The sequence below is a fragment of the Dasypus novemcinctus genome, chromosome 18 (assembly GCF_030445035.2).
Source record: "Dasypus novemcinctus isolate mDasNov1 chromosome 18, mDasNov1.1.hap2, whole genome shotgun sequence".
Classification (NCBI taxonomy): Eukaryota; Metazoa; Chordata; class Mammalia; order Cingulata; family Dasypodidae; genus Dasypus; species Dasypus novemcinctus.
In genome coordinates, this window is record NC_080690.1 from 66,332,362 (window position 1) to 66,358,540 (window position 26,179).

Here is a 26,179-nt window from a genome sequence, read left to right on the forward strand (position 1 = left end):
GGGGGGGGGTCCGGCCTCGGGGTGTGGGCCGGGCCGAGAGGGGAGCTGTGTCCTCCCTGCTTCCTCCCACACCTCTCTGTCCCTGCCCCACCCTGCTCCTGTCCCTGCAGCAAATCATGAAAGACAAATGGATCAACATCGGCTATGAGGGTGAGGAGCTGAAGCCATACACAGAGCCCGAGGAGGACTTCGCGGACACCAAGCGAATCGGTGAGGGGTCCCCAGGTCCCGGGGGCCGTGGGCATCTCGGCACGTGCCCCGGGGCGGGGGCGGCATCGGCAGCTTGCTGGGCCTTTAGGAGAGCGGGAAAGAGCCGGGGCTCAGGCCCCAGTGCTGCGGCTTTCTGGCTCTGACCCCAGGCAAGTGGCTCCTCCTCTCCGGGCTCCCAGTTTCTCATCTGTGAAATGGGCCCAACCCATTGTTACAGCTCTGAGATGAATGAATCTACATAAAGCGCCTCTGTTAGTACGTGGCATGTAATAAGTGCTGCGTTTTAATATTAAGACAGAAAGAGAGTCCTAGAGCCCTTCTGGAAGAGTTTGGGCACAAGCCATCGGTGATCTGCATGTTTGGGGGAATATCCCATTTTGACACGGACCTCACCCACCACTCCTTTGATCCCACTGCCTCCAGCTTGAGCCCTAGAACTCTTGACCCCTAAAGCGTTAGTCTTAGAAAAGCCCCTAAAAAACCCTCCAAACACCCTCCATTCTACAGATGAGCCTGGCTGCATTAATCAGGATTTGGATGGTTGCAAGTAACAAGAAACCCAAGTCTGTCTGGCTTCAACTACATAATAGTTGGACCATAAGAAGTTGCCATTTTTATAGGTCAGAAATGGAGAGCATCAGCAGTTTCCTATGACTCAACCTAGTAGCAATGATTTATTAATTCACATCTGTAACTGGAAAGGCTGGGACTTTGTCAGGCTTCAGGCACAGCTGCATCCAGGTGCTGAGACGCCATCCTTGGGAATTCTCCTTGTGTCAACTTCCTTCCCGGGCAGCTCTCACCACAGAAGACAAGCTGGCAACAGCATGTCCAGGCAGCCAGGACACCCCTTCAGAAAAGGAGGCCCCCTTCCTGATGTTCCACCAGATGCCCCGGGCTGGTGCCACTGCCCGCTGGACTAGTCCGTGTGGCCTTGGGGAGGAAAGGCTCTGCTCGGCCAGCCCCCCGTCATAGGCCCGGCTTTGGGGCTCGGAGCAGGCAGGGATCAGCAGGACCATCTGAAGGGGGTGGAATGTTCTTCCCAGGAAGCTCAGGGTGCTGCTTTCATTGAGCCTGGAATTTATGCTGGAAGCAGGGGGACGGGCCCTGGACAGGCTCAGGAGCAGACGTCGTGGTGGTGTGGCCCAGAAACAGGTGGCAGGGAAGGTTGGGGAGCTGAACCTCTTCCCCTCCTCCCCCGCCCCCCAGAGGTGATGGTGGGCATGGGCTACACGCGGGAAGAGATCAAGGAGGCCCTGACCAGCCAGAAGTACAACGAAGTGACCGCCACCTACCTCCTGCTGGGCAGGAAGACTGAGGTCAGGGGGCACCGGGGGCCTGGGGCAGGCATGTCCTGGGTGGAGAGGTGGGGGGAAGGGGCGGGGGTGCCTCACTGCCGTCCTTCCGCAGGAGGGTGGGGACCGTGGTGCCCCGGGGCTGGCCCTGGCACGGGTGCGGGCGCCCAGCGACACCCCCAATGGAACGGGCGCCGGCAAAAGCAGCGGCCACGGCAAAGGGCAGCGGAGCGCCTCCTCCACCTACCACCGCCAGCGCCGCCACAGCGACTTCTGTGAGTGAGGCCCCTCGGCCCGCGCTCCCTCCCCCCGCCATGCTCCCTCTCTGTGCTCCCTCTCTGTGCTCCCTCCCCAGCCCCCCCACCCCCCCCACCCCCATGCTAGCCAGTAGCAGAAACCCACTGGAGCTCACTGTAGGGAAGGGAGGAATTTCTCCGCAGGAAGGAGGGGAGCTGCAGGGAGCAGAAAGACTGAGGTGGGGGGCGGGGCTGGAAATGGGAAAGCAGCCAGAGCCCCCGGAGCAGGTGCACTCTGTCTCGCTTCCTCTCTGCTCTTCTGTTTTTTTGCCTTTGCCTCTCACTTACCTTATCACTTTATCTTTTTCCTGATCTCTCAGCTCCCAAATTTCTTAGATCTTCTAGTTGAGATTCTAGCCTTAGTTGAGATTCTAGCCTAAAGGCGGCTGGAATCTCTTCAATCCACTTATCAGGCATGGAACTCTAATGTCAGAGTTCAGCTTGAATTACTCCACTGTGACAGGGCACAGGAGAGAAGCATTGTACAAAGTGGCTGCTGAGAGCCTGCCCCTGCCTTCTCCTCTACACTGGGAAGAGGAGAAGCCCTTCTTAGTGGAAAGGGGCTGGACAGATGCCTGAGTGTGCCCCATGGCTCATCCGCTGCACAAAATACATAAACCTCCCTTCCACCCCAGATTTGGCATGGGAATTTCCAAGAGGCCTCTTACCCATGCTCTCATCAAATATCAATCTTCTCTGCTTTGTTTGTTTTTTTTTTTTACTTATTTCTCCCCCCAACGTTATTTGCACTCATCTTCTCTTCAGTAGGCACCAGGAACCAAAACCAGCATCTCCCATGTGGGAGGGAGGCACCCAATCACTTGAGCCGTCTCTGTTCCCTGCTTTGTTGTGTCTCTCATCGTGTTTCCTCACTGCGTCTCTTTGTTGCGACACCTCACTGCCTCATCTTGTCACACCAGCTAACTGCACCAGCCTGTCATGTCAGCTCACTGTCTTGCTCAGGAACCGAACACACGACCTCCCGTGTGGTAGGCAGGCACCCAACTGCTTGAGCCACATCCACTCCCCTCCAATATTTTTTAAACAGCTTTACAGAAATAGAATTCATATATCATACAATTCACCCATTTAAAATGTACAGTTCTTGGCCTTTAGCATAGCCACAGAATTGCACATTCATCCCACAATCAATCTTAGAACCTATTCAGAAAGAAAAACCGCATCCCTTAGCCATCACCCCCAAGATCTCCCTGTCTCCCCAAATCCTAGACAACCACAGTCTGCTTTCCCTCTCTCGATTTGCTTGATCCAGACGTCTCGTATAAGTGGAGTCGTTCAGTAGGTGACCTGCTGCACCTGGCTTCTTTGGGCTCAGGGTCGTGTTTCAAGGGTCATGCGTGTTGTAGCATGTAGCGGTACTTCGTGCCTCTCATGGCCAAGTCTTACTCCCTGGTATAAGGACACCACATTTTATCTATCCAGTTGCATTAGTCAGTCAAAGGGGTACTCAAAATACCAGAAATTAGTTGGTTTTTATAAAGGGTATTTATTTGGGGTAGGAGCATACAGATACCAGGCCAGAAAGCATAAGTTACTTTCTTCACCAAAGTCTGTTTTCACGTGTTGGAGCAAGATGGCTGCCGACATCTGTGAGGGTTCAGGCTTCCTGGGTTCCTCCCTTCCAGGGTGTTGCTTCTCTCTGGGTTCAAGGTTCCTTTCTTCCCAGGGCTTGCTTCTTCCTGGGCTCAGGGTTCCTTTCCTCCAAGGTCTTGCTTCTCTTTCCTCTGTGAGCTGACTTCCCGGGGCTCCAGCTTAAGGCGTCAGCATCAAACTCCAACATCAAAACTCCAACATCCAAAACCCTCCACTCTGTCCTTTGCCCTGCCTTTTACCTGTGAGTTCCCACTCACCAAGGGGTGGGGGGCCAATGCCCTAATCATAACTCAATCATGCCCAGGTACAGATCAGATGACAAGCACAACCCAGTGTCTATTTTTGGAATTCATAACCATATCAAACTGCTACACCGGTCATCCTGCAGTGGGCGCTTGGGTGGCTCTGGCCGTGGGCCCTGACGCCTGCTGCCGTGGACGGTGGTGTACCACTTCTCACGTGGACGCAGATCTCCGGTTCTCTTAGCTGCGCTAGCCACCCGGGAGTGGAACTGTCAGAGGGTTTTCCGACTCTCCGCTATTCTTGCAGCCCTGCCTCCCTGCAGGGGTGAAGCTCTCCGCTCCAGGGTGGGCACAGGTGGGGCAAAGGCTTGTCGGGGAAGCTCAGTGCCGGGCCCTGCTCCCGGCCCCGCCGTTACAGGACCGTCCGTCTCGGTCAGACCGCCTCCCTCCCGGGCCTCTTCCCAGCTGCAATCCCAGGGTTGACCCAGACGGTCCCTAAGGAGCTTGTGACCACAACCTCAGAGTTAGGACACGGTGGCCTTTCAAGTCCCCCACCCTGAGGCTTCCGGGGCTCTGGGGGCTCTCGGGGTAAAGACTGCTGGCGGGTGCCCGGCTTTCTGTCAGCGGAGAGGGCCTGGCTCGCGGTGGTTCTGGGACTCGGGAAGCACGAAGGTCTCTGAGGAAGACGTGTGCGAGTTCACCTGAAGTCCTCAGAACTCCTGCCTGCCCCGTCCTGGCCCGGAGGTTTCTAAGGTGCTCTGAGGTACTAGGCTTTTGTTCAGTTTTGCTTCACGTGCTTCAGACGTTGCTAATCCAAAAAGGTTAGACGGATCGAAGTCGTCATCCCCACACGTCCCCCAGCCTCCAGTGCCTCTCCTTCAGGGAAGCCCCTTTTACTAGTTTCATAGAAATTCTTTTGGAGATGGTTTATTCATATACAAATGATATCTATGACTAAAATATCTCCAAATGGTATAGGTATAGGTAGATATAGAAAGAAGGGATGCACGAAGGAAGTACATAAAGACATAAGAGAGATATGCTAATACAGATTTAATATTTCTCCTTCTATTAAAATGATAGTCTCTTAAGATATTGTATTCCTACACAAGCCAGGAGCGATAAATACACATTATAGATGTTCTTCCCCCTTTTTATATACACATGGTGGCCCCCTGCAGACCCCATCCCTGGTTTTATCTTTCCCACGTAACAATCTACCTGTTTTTTTTTTTCAAGATTTATTTTATTTCTCTCTCCTCACTCCCTCATTGTTTGCACTTGCTGTGTCTATTCATCTGTCTTGTTTCTTTAGGAGGCACCAGGAACTGAACCTGGGACCTCTGATAGGAGAGGGAGGTGCCTAATCTCTTGAGCCACCTCCATTCCCGCTTTGTTGTGTCTCTCATTGTGTTTTTTTCTTCTTGTATCTTTTATTGCATCTTCTTGTTGCGTCAGCTCACTGTATTGCACGTCCTCTTTAGGAGGCACAGGGAGCTTCCACACCCTGCTTTGTTGTGTCTCTCACCATGTTTTTCTTCCCGGTCTCTTGTTGGGTCTACTTGCTGCACCTGCCCGTCATGCAACCCCGCTGTCTTCTTTAGGAGGCACCGGGAATGGAACCCGGGTCCTCCCGTGTGGTAGGCCGGAGCTCAGTCAATTGAGCCTCATCTGCTTCCCAAAGATCTGTTTTGAAGATCATTTTGTATCAGTCCATAAAGAGTTTTCCTGTTCTGTTTGACAGCTGCTTAGTATTCTATTGGGTGAAAATACCTTGATTTATGTAGCCAGTCACCTATCCAGGGGCATTTTGGCTGTTTCCCCTTTTTTCATCTTAAAAAGAAAATAATGCGATGAATCACCTGTATGTATGGCATGTCATTTTATAGTGTGCAACTATATAACTCTAAAACAAGTCCCCAGCAGTGGAGTTTCTGGGTCAGTATTTGTGCATTTGTAAATTGGAGAGGTGACATCACCGTGTCCTGCATGGAGATTGTCCCTTGTGTGTCTTACTCCGCCAGGGCTTAGATAATGGATTTCTTTAAGTCCCGTAGTTTTGAAGGCCAGAATTCCAAACCCAGGGCGCCCTCAGACCACGCTTCCCTGGAAGGCGGTGCGTCCCAGTGGCGGCCGCCACAACCCGGTCCCTGCGCGGGCGCCCGTCTCCTGCCTCCCCGCTCTGTGTCCCTGTTTCCTCTGCTTGCGGGATTCAGTCGCACTGCACCCACCTGCCCCCGCTCGGGCTCCTCTGCCTGTAGGACCTTCAGAGAGCCCACTTTCCAACGAGCGCCCCCCCTACAGGACCGGGTCCAGCCTGGAAGATTTGTTTCCTTGTGGGGAACTTGAAGGTCCTGGGACCTTCCCGGCGCAGGCGCTGCGTCCTCCAGGCGCCGCGGGCACTCACGGTCCCTCTCCCCCCACCCAGGTGGCCCGTCCCCCGTGCCCCTGCACCCCAAGCGCAGCCCGACCAGCACGGGGGAGGCGGAGCTGAAGGAGGAGCGCCTGCCGGGCCGGAAGGCCAGCTGCAGCGCCGCAGGCAGCGGGAGCCGAGGGCTGCCCCCCTCCAGCCCCATGGTCAGCAGCGCCCACAACCCCAACAAGGCGGAGATCCCAGAGCGGCGGAAGGACAGCACGAGCGCACCTGTGAGTGGGTGGGGCCGCGGCGGGCACCGGGTCTGGCCTGGAGACGCCCCCCGGGTTGCGGGTTTCAACCCCGCTGTCCCCTGTTCCCCAGACCCCACGGCCCAGGACTCTTACTATGTCCTTTCATTCGTTCATTCGGCCCTTCATTTAACAGACTCTGAGCTGAGTGTCCTGTGTGTGTTTGCCTAATGCTTGAGGCTACTCTATAAATGAGTGCTCAGGGTCAGAAACAGAAAGCATTACAGGTGCTTTTAGCAGGCAGCGTTTAATACGGGAGATCGGGTGCTTCCAGGATCACAGGAAGGGCTGGAGGAGTGAGCAGTAGGCTCGACCTTCAGGAATGACGCAGTCCACAGAACTGACCCTCCAAGGGAGCCGCTGCCTCTGAGGCCACACCGTTGAATTCAAGAGCACACGGCCATGGCCGTAGGCCAAGCCTCAGAAGCTCCGTCCTCCACCAGCAGAGCCTTCTCGACCCCCGGAGGGCGGGGGAGTGGGCACTGGGGCCTGGCTGAACTGAAGCCTCTCGCCCCAGGACCTTGCCTGTGTGGTGGAAGTTGAAGGGGCCAAGAAGGAGGCTGCCAGCCCATTCCCATCTTCCGGGTTTTCTTGAGTGTGTACGTGGGCAGAACCCCGTTTGTATCAGCACCTGAGCTGCAGAGGAGTCTGGGGAATGTGGTATTTGACTTGCCTGCTTCTGCCGTTCCCTGGAATGGTACAGGACAGGTTGAGGAGGCCCACACTTCCTCCACATAGGGATACAAAGATAGAAGCAGGTTAAGTAAGTGGTCGAATCTGAAGTCTCACAGACAAGAGTTTGACTCCCATTGATGAGCTATGTGACCTTGGGCAAGTACTTTCACCTCTGAGCTTCAGTATTCTACTCTGAACTGGGCTCATCAGAGAACATGGACTTTATCAGAATCTGAAAACACTTGTACGTAAACTGTTAAATACAGTGTTTGGCACAGTAAGCACTTGGAGATGAGGTATTGTTAAAATAAACACACACTTTCAAAAAGCTAGAAAAAGAACAGCAGATTAACCCCAAAGAAGGTTGAAGGAAAGAAATAATAAAGAGAAGGCATCCATGAAGGAGAAAGCAGATATGCACTAGAGGAAATCTTTTAAAAGATCGATAAAGGCTATAGACCTGTAGCAAGCTAATTATGAAAAAGAGACGGTGAACACAAATTTCCAATATCAGGAATGAAAAGGCGGAATTACTCAGATATAAGAAGACAATAAGATTAAGAATGCATAATACCAATGAATTTGACAACTTGAATGAAATGGGCAAGTTTCTTTAAGAACAACAAAACTGACACAAAAAAGAAATAGAGAAACTGAAGTCTTATATTCTTGTTCAAGAAATTGACTCCATCATACTTCCCATAAAGGAAATCCCAGGCCTAGATGGGGTCTCTGGTAGAATTCTTCCAAACATTTACAGAAGGAAGCACACCACTCCTCAGCAGACTCCCAGGGAATAGAAGAGGGGAACCCTTCTCGTTACATTTTACGAGGCAGCATAATCCTGGCACTCCCTGTTCTCACAGTGTGGGGTGGGGACAGCTTTGGGAACAGATATTACAATACAGAGTGATCCAGGCTGGGCCAGACAAGCCCAGAGGAGGCACCCAGCTCCACCTGGGCCAAATGAGTGGAGCAGGGCAGGGCGGGGTCGAGTCGGGAGCAGGGAATATGAGCTGACGCCCAAAAGATAAGTAGGAGGGAGTCAGGATGAGCAGGAAGGGGGAATATTCCAGGTAAGTGGGACGCCCGTCCCTGTTGTCACATGACAAAGAACACAGGTCTGGAGGGTAAGTGGGGCCTGATGAGCAAAAGCTCAAAGGCGAGGCAAGTGTGGCATGAGTCAGGATATAAAAAGTTGAGTGCGCTGGACCGCACCTAGGGAGGGGAGAGCTGGGAGAGGAGAGGGGAGGAGGCAGCCCCCAGGGACCTCCTCCAATCCCCTGGCCCCAACCCCAACCATCTGAGCCCCGAGGATCTCCCTCAACCGCTGTCTAGGTCACTGGGGTCTACTGTTCACCTCCCATGTCTGTGTGCCCTTTCGCCCCAATTAAACCGTCTCCTCGCCCTGGTTCCCACAGGCCCTTGGCGCATTCCTAAGGAGGGGGACAGGGGGAAGGGCTTGTTAAGGGGTACCCAGGGGCCTCCTCACTCCTCTCCCCTCTCTGGCATGTCTCCCGCAGAACAGCCTCCCCCCCAGCATGATGACCCGCAGGAACACCTACGTGTGCACGGAGCGCCCGGGGGCTGAACGCCCGGCCCTGCTGCCAAACGGCAAAGAAAACAGGTAGGGAGCGGTTGGCAGGGGTAGGGGTGGTGGGGTGGGATGAGCAGGGCCCCTTTGCTCTAAGGTGGTAGATGTGCAGGGGGTCTGCCAGGGCCCTGGGGAGCATGTGTGGCCGCCCTACTCTCGGCCGATGCTCCCCCTCTCCCAGACCCACCCCCGAAAATCCTCCCCACTTAATTAATGAGTCAGCAGCCCCAGGAAGGCAGCCTGCCCTGTTCTCCACCTACGAGCCTTGGGAACCTGTGTTGATTTTCTGAATGGTCCATTTTTAGAACTTTAGAAAGAGAAGCCCCAGAATGGCCCAGCCCCGCCCTCGCCGGGTTGGCTGGTTGTCTGGCTGCGTTGTAGGAGCCTGTTAGTGTGGCCTCGTTCCGCTGGCAAGTGAGAGACACCAACTCGGGCTGGCCCGAGCAGAGAGGCGGAAAGGGTGGAGTGATTTCACATCACAGTTCGAGTCCAGGCGCCGAGCAGGATTCGGGATGGCGACATGCAGGCCGCGTAAAATGGGCAGCAGGAGGCAGGCTCCGGCGGGCATCTGGGCAGTGCAGGCAGGCGTGACTTTGGCAGGGGCCGGGTGATGCGGCGGTTGGGAGCAGTGATTCTGTAGCCACTCGGTTCTGAGTTCAGATCTCCGCACCCTGCCGAGAGGAAGACCCTTGGGCAAGTCTCTGAGCCACCGTTTCCTTTTCTGCAAAAAGAGGCCAATGTTCTCTGCCTCCAGACCCTGTTAGAGGGATCCGGTGGCAGTCAGGTGTGTTGTACACCTAGCACAGGCTCTGACACAGCAGCCGCTGGTGGATATTGAATAAAATAATAAAAGCCCATATTTATCAGGCAGCAACTGTGAGTACAAGGTCTTTGTATGTATTGGCTGGTTTAAGGCCCATGACTACTCTGTGAGGTAGATCCTGTTAGCATTCCCATTTTACAGGTAAGAAACTGAGGCACAGAGAGGTTAAGTAACTCATCCATGGCCACGCAGCTAATAAGTCTAAGAACGGTGATTCCAGACTGACTCCAGGGACTGCCCTTCTAACCACTATGATGCATGGCCTTCCAGCTCTGGTCAAAAGAATGTGTATCAGTTACACTAGAGACTCAGCTGCTGTAACAGAGAGACCCCAAAATAGTGGCTTAACTAAGGTGGAAGCTTGTCCTTCTAGGATGTAACAGTCTAGAGGAAGGCGGGTGGGGTCCTCCGAGGACCTGGGTTGATTCTGCCGTTCTCCACGTGAGGCTGCAGCAGCTGCCTCAGTTACCATTTTTTTCCCCGGCCAGCAAGGAGGGTGAACAGAGAGTGGAGGACAAGCAGCGTTCTTTTCAAGGGCATGACTCGGAAATGGTCTGCTCATTTCCCATTGGGCAGGGCCTGGTCACATGACCACAGCTACCTGCAAGGAATGCTGGGAAATGTAGTCTCCAACTGGTGGCCGTGTACAACCCCCAAGCCCCTCATACGCTCGTGGTTCGGTTACTAAGAGTGAAACAGAGGGGTAGTCTAGGGGAGCGGTGGCGGCGCCTGCCTCAGTCGGGGTTCCGTCTCAGGTCCAGGCTTGTCCCGGGTCCCTGGAAGCATAGAGGTTGGAGGCTGGGCCCCTGGTGTCAGGACCGGGAGGGTCAGAGAGCCCTGGGGGAGCTGGGAGAACAGGGCCGCGCTGCCCACAGTGCATCTCGAGGGGCTGGAAAGAGGGCTCCTTCCTCCTTATTTCCACCCGTGGAAAACTTGGCATAATAAATGCAGGCATCCCTGAGGTTCGCATCTGTTCCTTTCCCGAGTCTGGGTAGTGCGAGTTCAGGTAGCAAACGTTTGCCCAAGTCCTAGGTTTGGGGATTGAACAGCAAGAGAGCCATCTAGAAATTTATCCGAATCTACTGAATTGCTGAGTTTACGAGGGGAGATTGGTGGGGGACAGTTTGGAGGGAATAGAGTGGAGGAAGAGACAGAAGGAGCAGAGACTGATGCTGGAGTTGTGCAGTCCACAGCCTCCACAACCGGACGTGGCCTCACTGTCTCTGAGCTCCAGGTAGTCCTCTAGTCTCAGGCCAGGCTGACCAGGAATCAGAGGGGCTGGAGGGAAGCCCTGGCTTGGGGTTCCAGGACAGTGAGGAGTCGGAGGGACTGGATCCCTGGCCTGCCTCAGGGACCCGCCCTGACCTGCCCCTCTCTGCCCACAGCTCGGGCACCCCACGGGTGCCCCCCGCCTCTCCCTCCAGCCACAGCCTGGCTCCCCCGTCGGGGGAGCGGAGCCGCCTGGCTCGCGGCTCCACCATCCGCAGCACCTTCCACGGCGGCCAGGTCCGGGACCGGCGGGCGGGGGGCGGGGGAGGCGGGGGCGTGCAGAATGGGCCCCCCGCCTCGCCCACCCTGGCCCACGAGGCCGCGCCCCTGCCCGCCGGGCGGCCGCGCCCCGCCACCAACCTCTTCACCAAGCTGACCTCCAAACTGACCCGCCGGTGAGTGCCCCGGGAGGGGGCCGGGCGGGCGGGGCCCGGCGCTAACCTGTCCTCCGCTCTGCTCTGCCTCCTGCGCCCTCGCCGCCTCTCCCTCTTCCCCGTCGCCCTCACCGCCCGCCTCACCCTGCAGGGTTTCCCTCGATCCCTCTAAGCGGCAGAACTCTAACCGCTGCGTCTCGGGCGCCGCTCTGCCCCAGGGATCCAAGATCAGTAAGTGCTGTCCCCCCGCCGCCGCCGGGGTCTGCGGCCCCCAGGGCATGTGTGTCGGGAGGGGCGGGGGCCGGCTGCTCCGTTACCCCCTCACTTACCGGACAGGTGAAGGCAGAAGAGAGCCGCCGAAGTGCCACCTGGGGAGCCAGTGGCTTGGGGTTCCCACCCCCCCCTCGGCTGCGTGCCCTGGACCTCCTCTCCAGGCCTCGCTTTTCTCTGTGGAACGGGAAGGTCATAACAGGACCCTCCTCGCTGGGTTGTTGTCAGGATTAAATGGGGTGCTGCAGGGCCGGAGCTTAGGACGTGGCCCTGGCGAAGGCTGTGTGCCTGCTTGCCCTTAGCGTCAGCCTCGGAGTGCCTGGCACTGTCCTTGACCTTGCAGTAGGGCAGTGAGCAAGGGGTAGAAAACCCCCGCCCCGGGGAACCAGGCAGTGAACCAGTCTAAAAGTAAACTATGTGGACATCAGGTACTAAGTCCTAAGGAGAAGAGTAGAGCCGGCCTGGGCTCGGGCAGGGGGCTAGAGGGGGTTGCACTTAAGGGGCTGTCACGTGAGCGAGGTCCCGAAGGAGGCGAGTGGGGGGGGGGCGCGCGCGCGTGTCCGTGTGTGTCGTTCTCTCTGGCGCCCCTCCGTATGTAAGTGTGTCTCTGCCCACCTCCTCTCTCTTCCGACACCCCAGTTCTTCAGTATCTTTTCTATGACCTGCACTAACCATTTCTGATGGGTCCCCCTTCTCGGGATGGAGAGGGAGATGAACTCCCGACCCCAGGCCCTCCCCAGCCCAGCTCCGTCCAGCCGGGAGGGGCCCGGGGCTGAGGCAGGGGCTGCCCGGGGTTCTGGAGCCAGTGGGTTGGGGGTGGGGGCTCCCCCCCGCCCTGACTGGACACTGTGCCCTCCTCTCTCCCCCTCCTAGGGTCACAGACGAACCTGAGAGAATCGGGGGACCTGAGGTCACAAGGTGAGTGCTGTCCCAGCCCCAACCTGTCAGCCTGCAAGGCCAGCTTCCTAGGATGCTCCCGGGTCCCCTCCAGCCCCTGCCAGCCCCTCTCACTCCCTGCAGTGATTTCTCTTACCGCCACCCCATTCTTGACCACCTTTCCTTGGTCATCTAACTTCAGTCGCTTCCTTTCAACAGCCCGCCTCCTCTCTCTGTTGACAGCCCACCTCCTGTCCCCAGTCATCTAGTAATGGCAGAACAGCTGCCAGCAGCCCTGGGCCAGGGGGCGGCAAGCATTATCTGTACAGGGTCAGATAGTAAATATTTTAGGCTTTGACTAGTCTCTGTCACAACCGTTCAACTCTGCCGTTGTAGCACGAAAGCAACTACAGACAGTAGGAAAAATGAATGGGTGTGGCCGCGTACCAATAAAACTTTATTCACAAAAGCAGGAAGCCCTGTCGTTTTCCAGGTCCCACTCTCGCTTGACCTGTACCAGCTCAGGGAGGCCAGTGGAAACCAGGGCCCTTCCCTATCGTTCAGCAGTTAGTCTGGGAATTGGCTCTCCTTGGCTGGGTCTGGGCCCCCTGCCCAGCCCTAAGCCAGTCCCTGTTGTCAGATGGGTGGAGCGCCCTGATTGGCCAGACCTGGGCCACGTGCTTATGCTTGAACCAATCACAGTGGCCAGGACGGAGGGCGGGCTCTCCTTGGCTGGAGCTGAGTCCCTTGTGCTCGCTTGGAATTGAGAGGCAGAGTTAGCCTCATCTGAACCCCAGAGGCCAGGTCTGCAGTGCCGTGGAGGACCCCCTTGGCCCCTTAGGTGGGCTGTTTCTTTGTGTACAGTGGCACGTTGCGGAACATTTATCATGCCTGGACTCCCCACCTAGGAAAGGCTGGTAGTGCTCCTATCCCCAGACACTGTCGCTGTCAAAAATGCCCTCAGGGAGCCGATGTGGCTTGAGGGGTTGAGCACCTGCTTCCCACACGGGAGGTCCCAGGTTCGATCTCCAGCCCCGGTACATTAAAAAAAAAAAAAAATTTTAATGTCCAGGTACCCCTGGGGAGACAATACTGCTTCTCGTTGTGAACCCCTGGTCTGGAGAAGGGTGTTTCAGCTAAGAAACAAGTTCCACTACTGTGACAAAGAGGCCCCCAAACATGGTGGCTTAAGGAAGATAAGACTAAATTTCTAACACACACAGCTGGCCAGGGCCCCAGCGTTCTCCCACCTTGTTTTCTGCTCCCTTGAGCCGTGTTAGCTTCACGTGTTAGCCCCAGCGAGTTCCAGCTCCCAGGAGGTGGGAACAACGAGGCAGGCAGCAGTGTCCTTATAAGGAGGTGATGGGTTGCACATCTCACTTCCATTCACATCCCAGGATTTAGACAAAGGCCAAAGCTGGCCACAGGCGAGCCTGGAAAATGTTCGTCGGCGACTGGGCAGCTCTAAGTCCCGCCAAGCGCTGTCTGCGGGGAAAAACAGGGAGAATGGATTTTGAGGGGACAGCTGGCGGTCTGTCCCCAGGAGGGAGGGAAGGGTCGACTTGCCGTCCTCTTCCCTCCCACCTCTGACCTCTCCTCTCTTCCCACCCCAGTTGCCATCTACCTTGGGATCAAACGGAAACCACCCCCCGGCTGCTCCGATTCCCCTGGAGTGTGAAGCTGACGAGCTCGCGCCCTCCCGAGGCCCTGATGGCAGCTCTGCGCCAGGCCACGGCGGCCGCCCGCTGCCGCTGCCGCCAGCCGCAGCCGTTCCTGCTGGCCTGCCTGCACGGGGGTGCGGGCGGGCCCGAGCCCCTGTCCCACTTCGAAGTGGAGGTGTGCCAGCTGCCCCGGCCGGGCCTGCGGGGCGTGCTCTTCCGCCGCGTGGCGGGCACCGCCCTGGCCTTCCGTGCCCTCGTCACCCGCATCTCCAACGACCTCGAGCTCTGAGGCGCTGTGGCCCGGGTCGTCCCCTCCTCCTCTCTCTTGCCCCCTGCAGGACGGGCAGGGGCAGGGGAGGGACCCTCCTCGGTTTCCCTGAAGTAGATTTTGGAGGCAGAGAATGTCCTCTTTGCTCTTCTCCGGGGCTGAGGGGACCACAGGGCGGGGGGGGGAGCTGGCACCTTCCTGGTCTAGTCCCCCGCCTCGGCCCGCCATGGGGCAACCGAGGAGACTTTTGGGGGCAGGGCAGGGGCAGAAGGGAAACTGAGGAAACCTTTCCATTCCTTACAACAGCTCAAGAATTACATCTTGGGCTGGGGAGACTTGCTGAGCCTAAAGACTGGAGAATTGGGGGGGGTTGGGGGGGGTCAGAGAGGCAGCTTCCTTCCCATCCCCCCTCCCTCTCCCTCAAGCTCGAACCCCCTTTCCTGCCCCAGGCTGGCGCGGGGCACTTTGTACAAATCCTTGTAAATACCCCCCACCCTCCCTCTGCAGAGGTCTCTAGAGGTTTTTAAGTTATTACACCCCAGCCCTGCTCTGTCCTGCCCCCTCCCCTGCAGCCTGTTGCCCAATAAACTTAGGAGCGTGCCCCCCTCCCCCCACGCTGATCCTGGGGTTTTCCTTCCCTGCCCTTCACCTGCAAGGGAGACGAAGAGGAGGGGTGTGACTTCGGGCCAATGATTTCTCCTTTCTGAACCTTGGTTTTCTCATCTGCAGAATGGGAGCAGTGGGGGTGCAGGCGTCGAGGACGCCGGTGGAGGAGGGCAGGGTAGAGCTCTGCCTCAGCCACGCGGCCCCGGCTCCTGTGTCGGGCGCCCCTTCGCCCATTCACACACCCACCCGTCTGCCCATGTTACACTGGACTCGGCCACTTCTTACTCCACTAGTACATTTATTCAATAAATAGTCATTGACCGGTGCCTACTCCGTGCCAGGTCCAGTGCTGGAGACACCAGGAGCCTTTTGGGCACAGATTCTGACACAGTCACTAGAAAAACTAATTCCCCGAGGAACCTGGAAGAGGGAGTGCAGGGGCGTTGGGGAAGATGTCACAGGAATGGATGCTGGAGTTGGGCTTTGAAGCATAAGTAGGAGTTGAGTCGGCAAGTCCAGGGGTGCCCAGCTTCAGGTATGGCAGGATTGGGGTATCATTTTTTTTTTCCAGCGGTAGTTTTATTCTAGTAGCTTCATCCTTTTTCCGGTGGCAGCAGTTCCAAGCTTGTATCCATTTAGCAGCCAAAAACTTCCTAACAAAAAATTAAGGTAAGGGTTGCAGGGTGGACTCTCATTGGCCCAAATAAGTCATGTGATCACCCCTGAACCAGTCTCTGGCACTTGTGGGGCTGACCTGGAGCACTTGCGTTTTCCTGGGGCCAGACCTGGACTTGGAAGAGGTTCCCCAAAGGAAAGTCAAGGTGTGAGCAGGAAGAAGAAAAGGAGCTCCACAGACTGAAAGCGTCGGGGGCTCCCCAGTACAGGAGGGCGGGGCTCTTCCCGCAGGGAGGAGTCCCAGCCGGGCCTCAGTTGCCACCTGGAGCATGGGATGGTCCGTGTTGGAAAATGTAGGGTAGGATCTGGGGCCAAACTGCATTCCCATCTTACTGTGAGGCCAGAGCAAGGACTGCCAGGATGCGAACTGCTTCAGAGGTGAGGTGCTTGTATTTGGGGGGAGTAGAAAAGTTGGTGGGGGGCACAGTCCCTGATGACCGCCTCTGTGCCCGGCCCTGTACTCGGGACACAGCAGTGGCAGAGGGAGCCCCCACCCTGCCCTCCTGGGACTCGGTCTGTGGCAGAGGTGGAGACATCCAATTCCAGGCAGTGCTGGCCCAGATGGGCTGGGATGGGATGGGGGATCCCCCAGGGAACACCTGTCCCAGCCAGGTGGGTCTTCCTGGAGGAGGAGGAGCAAAGGAGAGGGGACATATGATCTGGACAGACAGGAGTGCAGGTATAGTGGCTCGGAAGTGAGAACAAGCACAGGTCCCTTGGCGAATGGCACGGGATTCAGGGTGAGTGTGGAGTCACCGCGAGAGAAGAGGCTGGAGATGATGCAGGGTCTCGAAGGACGGGGAGAGGGGTAGAGCTCTCTCCTAAGCGGGAGGGGGCGCCTCAGCAGAGTTGCAAGCAGGGACAGATTGGTGCTGTGCGGGAGGGGAGGCATAAGACAGGACAGGAGACCTGGGGGAGCTGAGGGCTGGATTCAAGGGAAGTGTATGAAGCAAACCGGGCAGACTTGGTGAATGATGGCTGCAGGGCTGGTGCAGGTGTTCCCACGGGGCTGCATAGGGTCTGTGCGGCCTCTAGGGGCGGAGCTGGGACTAGTGATGGGACCTGCGCTCAAGGACAACGTTGTAAAGGACATCCCAACGTCTGACAGGTCCTGTACACCTGCACTTCTGGGTCACTTTTAACCTTCCTATTTCAGTGGTCCCCCTGGGGACCCAACTGTTTGGCCATGCCCCCTTCCAGCTTCCCCCTGGGACCAAGTCCTCCAAAATGGTGATCCCTAAAGACTTCATGGGGACTCTGTGAGCCCAAGCCATGGTTTGGCACAAGGAGCAGCTTGGGCAAAGACGCTGTGGGAATCTTGTAGGGTGTAAGGCTGAGAGGGAATATAGAGGAACAGGGAGGAAAGCACCGGAAAGCCGAGCCTTTGGGAAATGGGGTGCGTTTCAGTGTGACCTTGAAGAATTGCAAATGCCAGTATGCTCCAGGAGCCGCAGGGAGCCAGGGCAATTTCTTGAACACAGTAAGGGAAGTTGGGAAGGCTGGTAGCAGCTGCAAAGGGATGAAGTCAGACTGGACAGAGGAGCCAGAAGAGTCGCTCAGGATGAGACCCCTGGCCAGGCCAAGGGAGGAAAAGCCGAAGGTAGTAAATGAGACAAGACGAAAGAGGTCTCAACCCGCTGGCCCAATTCAGACCTCACATATTTTGCTTTGCTGCCCATTTTAAGTTTAAATGTAAATGTTTGGGGGCTTTACACACAGACCAGCCTGTTTTTCTCAGCCCACGTGGCTCCTGTATTTGAGATCTGTGCATGACAGATTGGGAAGGGCCCAAGCCTGGCTATTTGGCCCCGGGCACGTCACACCTCTTCCCCATAGAGCCGTATCATTTTTACACTAGACTCTGCCCTTACTGCTTCATTTTAGAGATTGGATAAAGCATGCCTGGGACGTGCTCAGAGAAGGCAAACCCAGTCATAACAATCACATGCAAAGCTAAGGCCACCATTACTTTTATTTACTGCTTCGGATGGAGAAAAAGCCCAAGCTCCGGAGGCGCTGGGGAGCCCCATCAGCCAGAGCGGCAGGTGGTGGGCGGAGCTCCGCGGAAAGTGGAGGAGGGTGGGAGGGAGCCCATTGGTCGGAACTCCGATTAGACCCGCTGGTGGACAGATCCGTCGTGAGCGGGTCCCCGGGGGGACGCGGCGGGGCGAGGGTGAAGGGGCGGGCGTCCGGCGGGCTGGGCCTCCCGTCGCCTGGGGCTCCTGCAGTCGGCGGCGGGCGGGGGCGCCTACTTCTGGGCGGGGATCATGTCGTCGATGGACTGGCCCTTCTCCAGCTTCTTCTCCATCTCCACCATGAGCTTCACGCCGTCCACCACCAGCTGCACCTGCTCGACCTCGGACGAGCCCAGCCGGTCGGCGTTGGACACGTCGAACACTGAGCCCACGGCGGCGGTGTCCACGCCACCTGCGGGGGCAGCGGGCAGGGGCGTGAGGGGCGCACAGAGGCCCCGCGCCCGAGCCAACCACAACAGTCTCAGGAGTTGAGCGCCTACTGTGTACACACAGCTTCTCAATGTGTCTGTTCCCATACAACCATGATGATAATACTGCCTCCTACGAGGTGGGCGTGCAGGCGCCCATTTTAGAAAGAGACCGAGGGTCGCGGTGGGGCAGCCCTTGCCCGACTCCAGACTCGAACTGGGCCTGTGTTCCAGAACCCTCGAGGATGCTGCGCCCGCCCTTCCGCCGCAAAGGGCCACCCCAGCCGCGCCGTGCGGAGCCACACACCTGTGCCCCGCTTCTGCAGGCGCAGGCGGGTGAGGATCTCCTCGAACTTGGGGTGCTTGCTCAGGTGCGCCAGCTTCACATGCACGCCGCCACGCAGCCCGGTGCCCAGGTTGGACGGGCAGGTGAGCACGTAGCCCAGGTGCTCATTCCACATGAAGGGATGCCCGGCTTTCTTGAAGATCTCCTCGATCTGCCGGGAAGAGGACCAGGGTATAGCGCATTCCCACTACGCCCGCGACCCGGGCGGGAGCGCGGGGGTGGGGGCGGGATTGCTAGGGGGCGGGGCTAGAGAAAGGAGTGCGTGAGATTCGGGGGAGGGGCTGGACGACACAGAGAGAAGCAGGGTGCCCAGGGGGCTGGGCTTGGGAGAGGCTTCTGAGGGTCCCGGCCTTGCAGTGCGGGTGGAGGCGGGATCCGAGGGCGGGGCGTGAGGATGCAGGGCGGGCGGACCTGAGGGGCTGAGCAGGAGAACGCGGGTGGAAGAGGGTTCCGCCCGGCCTAGGGGGTGGTGAGAATGAGGGGACCGCGAGTCGGGGTGGCGGGGAGGCCAGGTTCCCAGGGGCGGGATGTGAGAACACAGGGGCAGACAGGATGCGAGAGCGGGGCGCGAGGACGCGGGGCGGACGGGGCGCGAGGTCGCGGGGCCCGCGGGGCGCGGGGCAGGCGGGGCGCGGGGCAGGCGGGCGCCGAGGGCCAGGACGGGCGGGGCGCGGGGCAGGCGGGCGCCGAGGGCCGAGGCACGAGGACGCGGGGCGGTCGGGGCGCGAGGCAGGCGGGGCGCGGGGCGCGGGGCGGGCGGGGCGCGGAGCAGGCGGGCGCCGGGGGCCGAGGCGCGAGGACGCGGGGCGGACGGGGCGCGAGGCAGGCGGGGCGCGGGGCGGGCGGGGCGCGAGGACGCGGAGCAGGTGGGACGCGGGGCAGCCGGGCGCCGAGGGCCCGGGCGGGCGGGGCGCGGGGCAGCCGGGCGCCGGGGGCCGAGGCGCGAGGACGCGGGGCAGGCGGGGCGCGGGGCAGGCGGGCGCCGAGGGCCGCGGCGCGAGGACGCGGGGCGGGGGGAGGCAGCTCTGAGAGGCGGGGCTCAAGGGCAAGTGGGCTCGGGGGCGCCCTGGCGCGGGGGGCGCCATTTCCTCGAGGCCAGAGGGCGTTGCTGGACGGAGCGGGAGGCGGGCTTGCGGAAGTCAAGGCCAGGTGCAGGCAGGCGCGCACTGAGGGCTGGCGCGCCACAGGCGGGAGCAGGGCGGGGGGCGGGCCCACCTTCTGCAGCCCCACGCAGAAGCGGCGGAAAACCTCCTTCATGTTGCCCCCCTTCTCCATGGAGATGACTCGGAGGTGGTCCTCCTCGTTCACCCACACCAGGAAGGTCTTGTTGTCGTTGTGCCTAGGACGGGGCCGCGCCGGGGGGACAGAGTCAGAGGGAGACCCGTCCCCCGCCCTCTCCTCAACGCATGCCCACCCGGAGGGGGAGCCCGCCTGGGGCGCTCGGGGTGGGTGACTTGGTCCTCGCACCATAGATCAAAATTGCGGAAGCGCCAGCCTGTAGAATCTAATGTTATAGGATCTATAGAGCCTCAGCACTGGACATCTCAAGCCTTTTAAATTACAGACTCTGGGGATCTCAGAATCGTCGAAAACCAGAATGGATACGTTTTAGAAATCCAGATCAGGCCTGGACAAATTCCCCTCAAAACGTGGCATCTCAGAATCCTAGCGTCTCAGAAAAAGAGGCTTAGAACCACAAAACATTAAGATCTGGAAATCGTGGAATCACAGAATCTGAAATTACTGGAATCGTAGAACCTAGAAATATTTAAAATCTTGAAATCTTAGAATAATCCAATCTGTATGTTTTAGAAACCCAGTCTCCCCTAATCCTTTGACACCTAGGTGCTCTGAACTTTCCAAATCTTTTAACTCTCAGAATCAAAGATTCATAGAAAATCTAACTAGGAACAATAGCTAGTAACAATAATACTAATAACCAACCAGTGTGGAGTGCTTAGTATATACTCGGCACTGCTTTCACTACTTTACATATAGTAACTTGTTCTCACAAGAACCCCAAGAGTTAGGAATTATCACCATCCGCATTTTATAGATGGGGAAACTGGGGTAGAAAGAATTTAAAAGTATCTGTCCATGGTCGTGCAGCTAGTAAGTGGTAGAGCACGGATATGAATCCAGGGGGTCTGGTTCAAGTCTAAGGTTTAAAGGCCACTTCTCTGGTCCACATTTCCTCAAATGTGACACATGGCGGTAGGGGCGGCGAGAAGATGGTGGTACTTGGAATCATCATTATTGGCATGGTCTTGACTTTGGTTGGGGAGCGAGGAGGGTCGTAGGGGTGGCAGGGAGGGATCGAGAGGAGGGGACGCCATGGCGCAGAGGGGCCTCACCAGATCCCGCGGGCGTCCGGCCAGTCGCGGGCCATGCCTGAGGCCAGCAGCAGGGGAGACACGGGCTTGTCGAACAGGAAGTGGTCGTCGATGAGCTGCTGCTGCTCCTGCTCTGTCATGCTCTTCAACGGGTAGTACTTGCCTTTGAACTCGCCCGTCAGGCTGTTGAGAGCTGAGAGGCCGAGAAGTGGGGTGGTCAGCAGCCTGCCCCGCGCCAACCCAGGGACCTGCCACGCTGCCGTCCCTAAAGGGCTGGGCCTCCCCCGGTGGATACCCTAAAGGCGCCTGAACACCATGTCCCAACCCAAATTCATGACCTCTCCCCAAATACGCATTCCTCCCAGGCTGCCAGAACAGCCCCGCGTGTGCTCCAAAACGCAGTCCCACCTCAGGGCCTTTGCACTTGCTCTCCGGCTGCCTGGAGCTCTTCCCAGGGCAGGCTCCTGCTCGCTCATGTCTCCGCACCTCCTTTCTACAGTCGCTCCCCCGGTCAACCTCTACCACTTCCCCTGCTCCTTGGCACTTTGGAATTAGTTTTGTTCATTTACTGGGCTGTGTTTCCTCTCACCTCCCCAGTGAGCTGTGAGCTCCAGGGGAACAGCGACCTTCTCCATCGTGTCCCTCGTGGTGCCCCAGCTCCCCACGCGGGGCCAGGACAACCACTGAGGTTTGCTGACTGAATGAATGACCGGGCCCTGCGGGCGGGTGTCTGCGTGGCGTGCTTCCAGGCTCTCAAATCAGCCTCTCCACCCACCCGTCATTCCCCAAGCACCCACGCTGTGCCAAACTCATCCCGTGTTTTTGAAAATGGGTGTCCTAGAGAGAGGGCTGGGCCCTGCCCTTGAAGGAGCTGGGTGACCCCGCAGGCGGCCAGGGTGGGGGCTCTCACCTTCCACGGAGAGTTTCTCCACGGCCCGGCGCTCCCCGCGGGAGCAGTGGGGGGGCAGCGTGTACCCCTTGATGCTGCGGCCCGTGCGGACGCGGCTGCTGAGCACGTAGTTGGGGTCCAGGTCGTCCCCACCCTGGGAGTGGATGGAGGGGGTCAGGGCCGGGCACACCCCCGGGCTCGCCCCTTGGCCCAGCGAGCCCCACGTCTCCCCCCACGTCCTCCCCACTTCTCTCGGGCTCGGGCTCCCTCGCCCTCGCCCCTCCTGCCCGGCACCCCAGCTTGCCGAGCCTCTCCCCACTGCACCCACCTGCCCTTCCTCTTCCCTCTCTCTCTCTCTGCGTCTACTCTCCCACCTGTCTCCCCCTCTGCCTCAGTTTCTCGTCTTTTTCGTGCCTGCCTTCTCGCTCGCTCTCCTCTGTCTCTTTCCTGACCCTTGCTGTTCTTCCCATCTCAGTGTCTCTCCCCTTCTCTGTCTGTCTCTCTCCATCTCTCCCCCATCCCCTCCCCCTCCCCCCCCCCCTCTGGGCAGTGACCTTGAGGTTCTCATGGTTGAGGTCGGTCTTGTGCTTGTCGGTGGGTTTGTAGCCCCCGTGCCGGTCCTGGATGATGGGGTCGAAGACGTCCTTGAACACCTGGTAGCACTCCTCGTCCCCGGCCACGCAGCCCACGGTCATGATGTAGGGGTGACCTGGGGGGTCGGGCTGAGGTCAGAGGCGCTGCTCCCCACAGGCAGGGCCAGGGCGCCGGGGGCCAGTGTGGACTGGGAGTGTGGGGGGGGTCCGTTCAAGACCTTTGGGTCAGGATGAGGAGGCTGCGAGTTTGCAGGAGGATTAGCTGGGAGGGCTCAGGGCAGCCTCGGGGTAGGGGACAGGGTCCAGGAGGCAGGGCGGCTCAAGGGGGGTCTCAGGGGACTGGTCACAGGGGGCTCAAAACGTGAGTACCGGGAAGCGGAGGTGGCTCAAGCGGTTGGGAGCCTGCTTCCCACGTGGGAGGTCCCGGGTTCAGTTCCCAGTGCCTCCAAAAACAAAACAACAAGCAAACAAATGAAAAGAACAACTGAGGGGAGCCGATGTGGCTCAGTGATCGAGTGCTGGCTTCCCGCATACGAGGTCTGGGGTTCAAACCCCGGCCCCAGTACTTCAAAACAAAAAAACAGCTTAGCACCTCAGAACCCAAAATCATAGAATCTTTGCCTGAACCTCTTTCGAGGCCTAGACCATCAGCATGCACAGGGCATCAGGATAATTAGAGACTTCAAAGACCCTCTTATCTCCCCCATGGGGAGACAGAGGCCTGGAGGGACGTCCCCCCCCAGCTCCCAGCGGGCCAGAGGCAGGGGCACGAAGGCACCTCGGCTCCTGCCGCCATGTCCCGTCTCGCTTGCCTGGCCCTTTGGGAAAAACCCACGACACTAACTACATCCTGCTCATCCTCCCAGCTCCTGCTTGTTCCAGCACCGCTGAGAGCACCACGTGGGCCTCGAGTTAGGTATTTTCTAGCCCGTGGGGGCCCATTTTTCAGGTGAGAAGATGGAGGCTTAGGGAGAGGAAACGACCTCCTCAGGGTCTCCTGTTAACTTTTGGGGGTTGCCGCGTGCCGGGCACCTGCCCTTGGCTTCCCGTTGAGCCATGAGTGTGGTCCCCAATTTGCAGATGAGAAACCGAGGCCCAGGGAGGTGGTACAGGGGCCTGGCAGGCAGCCTCCGGGGCCCCGCTCCGTCCCCGGGGTGCTGCCGCGGGCGCCGGGGCGCCGCTCCGTCCCCGGGGTGCTGCCGCGGGCGCCGGGGCGCCAGGGAGGCTTACCTGGGTTGTCCACACCTGTCTGGATGATGTCGTCCAGGGTGAAGCCGGACGGAGTCTCCTTGTCGCGCAGCTTCTTGTAGAGCTCGGGGGTGAGCACCTTGGCCATGTGGTTGTTGTGCTTGCTGAGGTCTGGGTACTCCTCCTCGGGCTTGTAGTTCATCTTGAACTTGTTGTGAGTGTTTCCGAACGGCATGGCGGCGACGGGGAGGGGGCCTGGCGGGCGGCGGGGGAGGAGGGTCAGCCCGCGCCCGGCTGAGGCCAGCGGGAGCACGGAGCAAGGCTTCGGGGCCAGGCAGGCCTGGCGACCAGATCCTGGCTCCTGCCCCGTGCGACCTGGAGCAGGGGAGCCCCGTCACTGAGCCCCAGCATCTTCGCAGAGGACACCTCTCCTGGTGGAAGCAGCTTTGGTATCAAGGAATTGGGTTAAGCTCTCAGCTCTGCCACTTTCTGGCTGGATCACCCTGGATTTACATTGTAAGTTTGCTAGAGACTCCTTTTCTTTAGCAGAAAAATGGGGGAGAGGGCACCCCTGGGCTGGATTTGTATGTAGCACGGTTAAAAATCAAGGTCCTGGAAGCCTGGGTTTGAATCCCAGCTCTGCCATTGCAGCAGCTGTGTGTCCTTGGGCAAGTTGCTCAACTTCTCTGGGCCTCGGTTGGGGGTCACAAAAGCACCTTCCTCCCGGGAATCTTGTGAGCATTAAATGAGTGAATGCATGTCAAGCATTTGGAATAGTGCTTGGCACATGATAAGCACCATTTACTTAGTTGCTACTATATTATTGTTGCTGTTTGAAAGGTCTGCGTGAGGAGCTGGGGAGGGCATGGCTGGGAATGAGCGCGTGAGAGAAGAGGGCTTGTCTGCCCAAAGGTTTTCTTATGTTCAATCACCAGTGAGGGGCAGGGTGAGAGGGTGGGCTGGTGGTTGCCCCCAGCCTTGCCTGCTGACACCCCTCCCGTGAGCTCAGCCAGGAAGAAAAGCTCAGCCCCCGGGCTCCACAGAGCTGGGTTCCATTCCCACCAATGCCGTTTCCCTGCTGTGTGACCCCAGACCAGTTGCTCTGCCTCTCTGAGCCTCTGTCCCCTGCAAAGCAACCCTTCCCCATGGGATGACCAGGCAGATTCTTGGAGGACAGGGGCATGTGACAGGCTGAGCGCAGGCCCTGGCATGGAGTGGGTGCCCAGAAATGAGGAGGGACGGCTGCTTTTAGTGTTTCTACTTTTATTCATTAGTCCCTGGAAAGCAGGAGGGACCCTCCAGAGGTATGTGCAGGGCGGTGGAGCAGACGGGATTGTGGGAAGGAACCCGGGACCAGCGAGAGGTGAGGGCCCAGGCCTTTGGAGCTGCTGCCCAGGGTACAGGAGTTATTTTTAGAGCCTGGCAGGATCCCCCCCCCAGCTGCTGTCCCCCACCCCGGCCTGCCCCCACATTCCAGGGGCTCGGCTTGCACCAAGTCAGCAGGCCAGAGACAGGTGGGCCAGGGTAGACAGGAGGGCATGCGCCCAGGCCCCGGGGCTCAAGGACAGCCCAGCCCCCGGCCCAGGGCCCTCCCTTCAAAGGGACAGCCCCGAAGGGCACTGAGGCAAGGGGGGGACCCCGGAGGCCACTCATACAACACACGCCCCATGGACACCCCAAAGCACACCGCAGGCAGCCCCACAGCCGCACGTCCCAGGGACACACTCAGGACAGGGGCACCCACGCAGGGGGCCTCAGGCGGGTCAGACTCAAGGTCACAGGGACACGGCTGGGACCTGCACACTTGCAACCGCCAGGCCCAGGCTACACCTGTTCTTGCAGGCGGGAACAGACCCCTCCCCCAGCTAGTGTGCTGGTGGCGCCAGGGCTGGGGACCAATGCGGCCCCAGCCCCCCGCAGGGGTGACAGTTGGCAGCTGTCAAGACCCCTTTCGTCCTCCGTCCCCCAGGATCCTTCCCCCTGAACCTGTGCCGCAGAGACAAGGGTCCTGCTAGGGCTCCTAAGTTGAGCTCCCAGGTGGTGGGACCTCTGCGCACAGGCCCGCCCTTCCCGCACGCGCCCCCGCGCAGGGCCGCGGTTCCCGCCCCCACCTCTGTCCCGCCTCGGGCGGTACCTGGCCGGGCTGGGCTGAAAGGGGCTGACTGGATCCTCCGAGGCGACACTGACCCGAAGGAGGAGCCTGCAGTCCCGGCCTTATATAGGGGGACCCCGGGCCCTGCGATTGGCTGGGAGAGGCTGCCCCCGGGAGGGGGCTGGAGGGCAGCCGGGCCCCTCGCCCCCCCGCCCGGGCACCGTGCCCACCTGGAGCCCAGGGAAACCTCGCGTCCAGCCCGAGGCCTTGTATGGGCCCCCGCAGGGCCCGGGCCCAGCCCCCGCCCCCCACGGCGGATCCCCACCCCAAGTGCTGAGTCGGGCTGGCGGGGACAGCTGGCCCCGGGCCGGGACCACGGGACAGCGGCAGGGCATGTCCCAAGCACATAGAAGCCACCCCCTGCTGCCCCCGCCTCTGCTGCTGCCCCTCCACGGGGCCTGCTCGGCTGCCAGCGCCCCCCCCCCCCGCCCCCCGCAGGCCCCGCGCCCTGGGCGGGTGCGGAGCGCTCGGGCTTGCTCAGGACACGGGGCGCCCGCACCGCGCGGTCTCGCAGTGACGCCCGGGAGGGCCGCCACCCCCGTTTTCCAGAGGAGAGGGAACGTGTGATTTGCCCGCTGCCCCTCGACGTGACAGAGCGCGGCTGGAACCCGGGACAGCCTGACCCCAGAAGCCGGAGCTGGCTGCAGCTTGGCTCCTTCCGCCTGGGAAGTGAGTGGGCGAGAAACTGAGGCACAGCTGGTTTAGGGAGATTCCAGCTCGGAGCTGCGCGGGAAGGCGAGGGTCGTTATCTCCCGATGACCCCGGGAGATTTCCGCCATCAAAGCCCTGCGGAGGCGACAGGGAGGGACTGGGCCGCGAAAGG

General features: G+C 59.1%; 2 protein-coding genes across 3 annotated transcripts in view; one reads left to right on the forward strand and one right to left on the reverse strand.

Moving 5' to 3' along the window:
- The window catches only part of MARK4 (microtubule affinity regulating kinase 4), a 31,877-nt gene extending 16,810 nt beyond the window's left edge, over window positions 1-15,067 (forward strand). Inside the window, exons 10-18 of one of the 2 annotated variants that reach the window (XM_058280426.2) lie at window positions 111-210; window positions 1,420-1,529; window positions 1,621-1,780; window positions 6,086-6,303; window positions 8,520-8,623; window positions 10,799-11,077; window positions 11,208-11,287; window positions 12,200-12,244; window positions 13,816-14,027. In XM_058280426.2, the coding sequence (XP_058136409.1) occupies window positions 111-210; window positions 1,420-1,529; window positions 1,621-1,780; window positions 6,086-6,303; window positions 8,520-8,623; window positions 10,799-11,077; window positions 11,208-11,287; window positions 12,200-12,244; window positions 13,816-13,880 (1,161 nt within the window). In that variant the 3' untranslated portion in view covers window positions 13,881-14,027. Of the gene's footprint in view, window positions 1-110; window positions 211-1,419; window positions 1,530-1,620; window positions 1,781-6,085; window positions 6,304-8,519; window positions 8,624-10,798; window positions 11,078-11,207; window positions 11,288-12,199; window positions 12,245-13,815 lie in introns of both variants that reach the window. The other variant, XM_058280425.1, reaches the window with a different exon arrangement.
- A 2,299-nt stretch (window positions 15,068-17,366) lies between these two features.
- Window positions 17,367-25,439, reverse strand: CKM (creatine kinase, M-type). Its single transcript, XM_004448006.2, has 8 exons — window positions 25,339-25,439; window positions 23,247-23,459; window positions 21,978-22,132; window positions 21,445-21,577; window positions 20,556-20,727; window positions 19,417-19,540; window positions 18,163-18,352; window positions 17,367-17,839 (listed from the first exon to the last, which is right to left on the reverse strand). Exons 2-8 carry the CDS (start codon window positions 23,437-23,439, stop codon window positions 17,661-17,663), a joined length of 1,146 nt encoding a protein of 381 aa, XP_004448063.2. The 5' UTR covers window positions 23,440-23,459; window positions 25,339-25,439; the 3' UTR covers window positions 17,367-17,660.
- Between the last annotated feature and the right edge of the window lie 740 nt (window positions 25,440-26,179).

Excerpts from the sequence above, each read along its gene's own strand:
- CKM (XM_004448006.2), bottom strand. The coding sequence starts at position 23,439 with ATGCCGTTCGGAAACACTCACAACAAGTTCAAGATGAACTACAAGCCC. Across the intron at positions 21,578-21,977 it reads TCAACCATGAGAACCTCAAG|GGTGGGGACGACCTGGACCC; the intron begins GTCACTGCCCAG and ends ATCCACTCCCAG. Across the intron at positions 18,353-19,416 it reads TCTGCGTGGGGCTGCAGAAG|ATCGAGGAGATCTTCAAGAA; the intron begins GTGGGCCCGCCC and ends TCTTCCCGGCAG.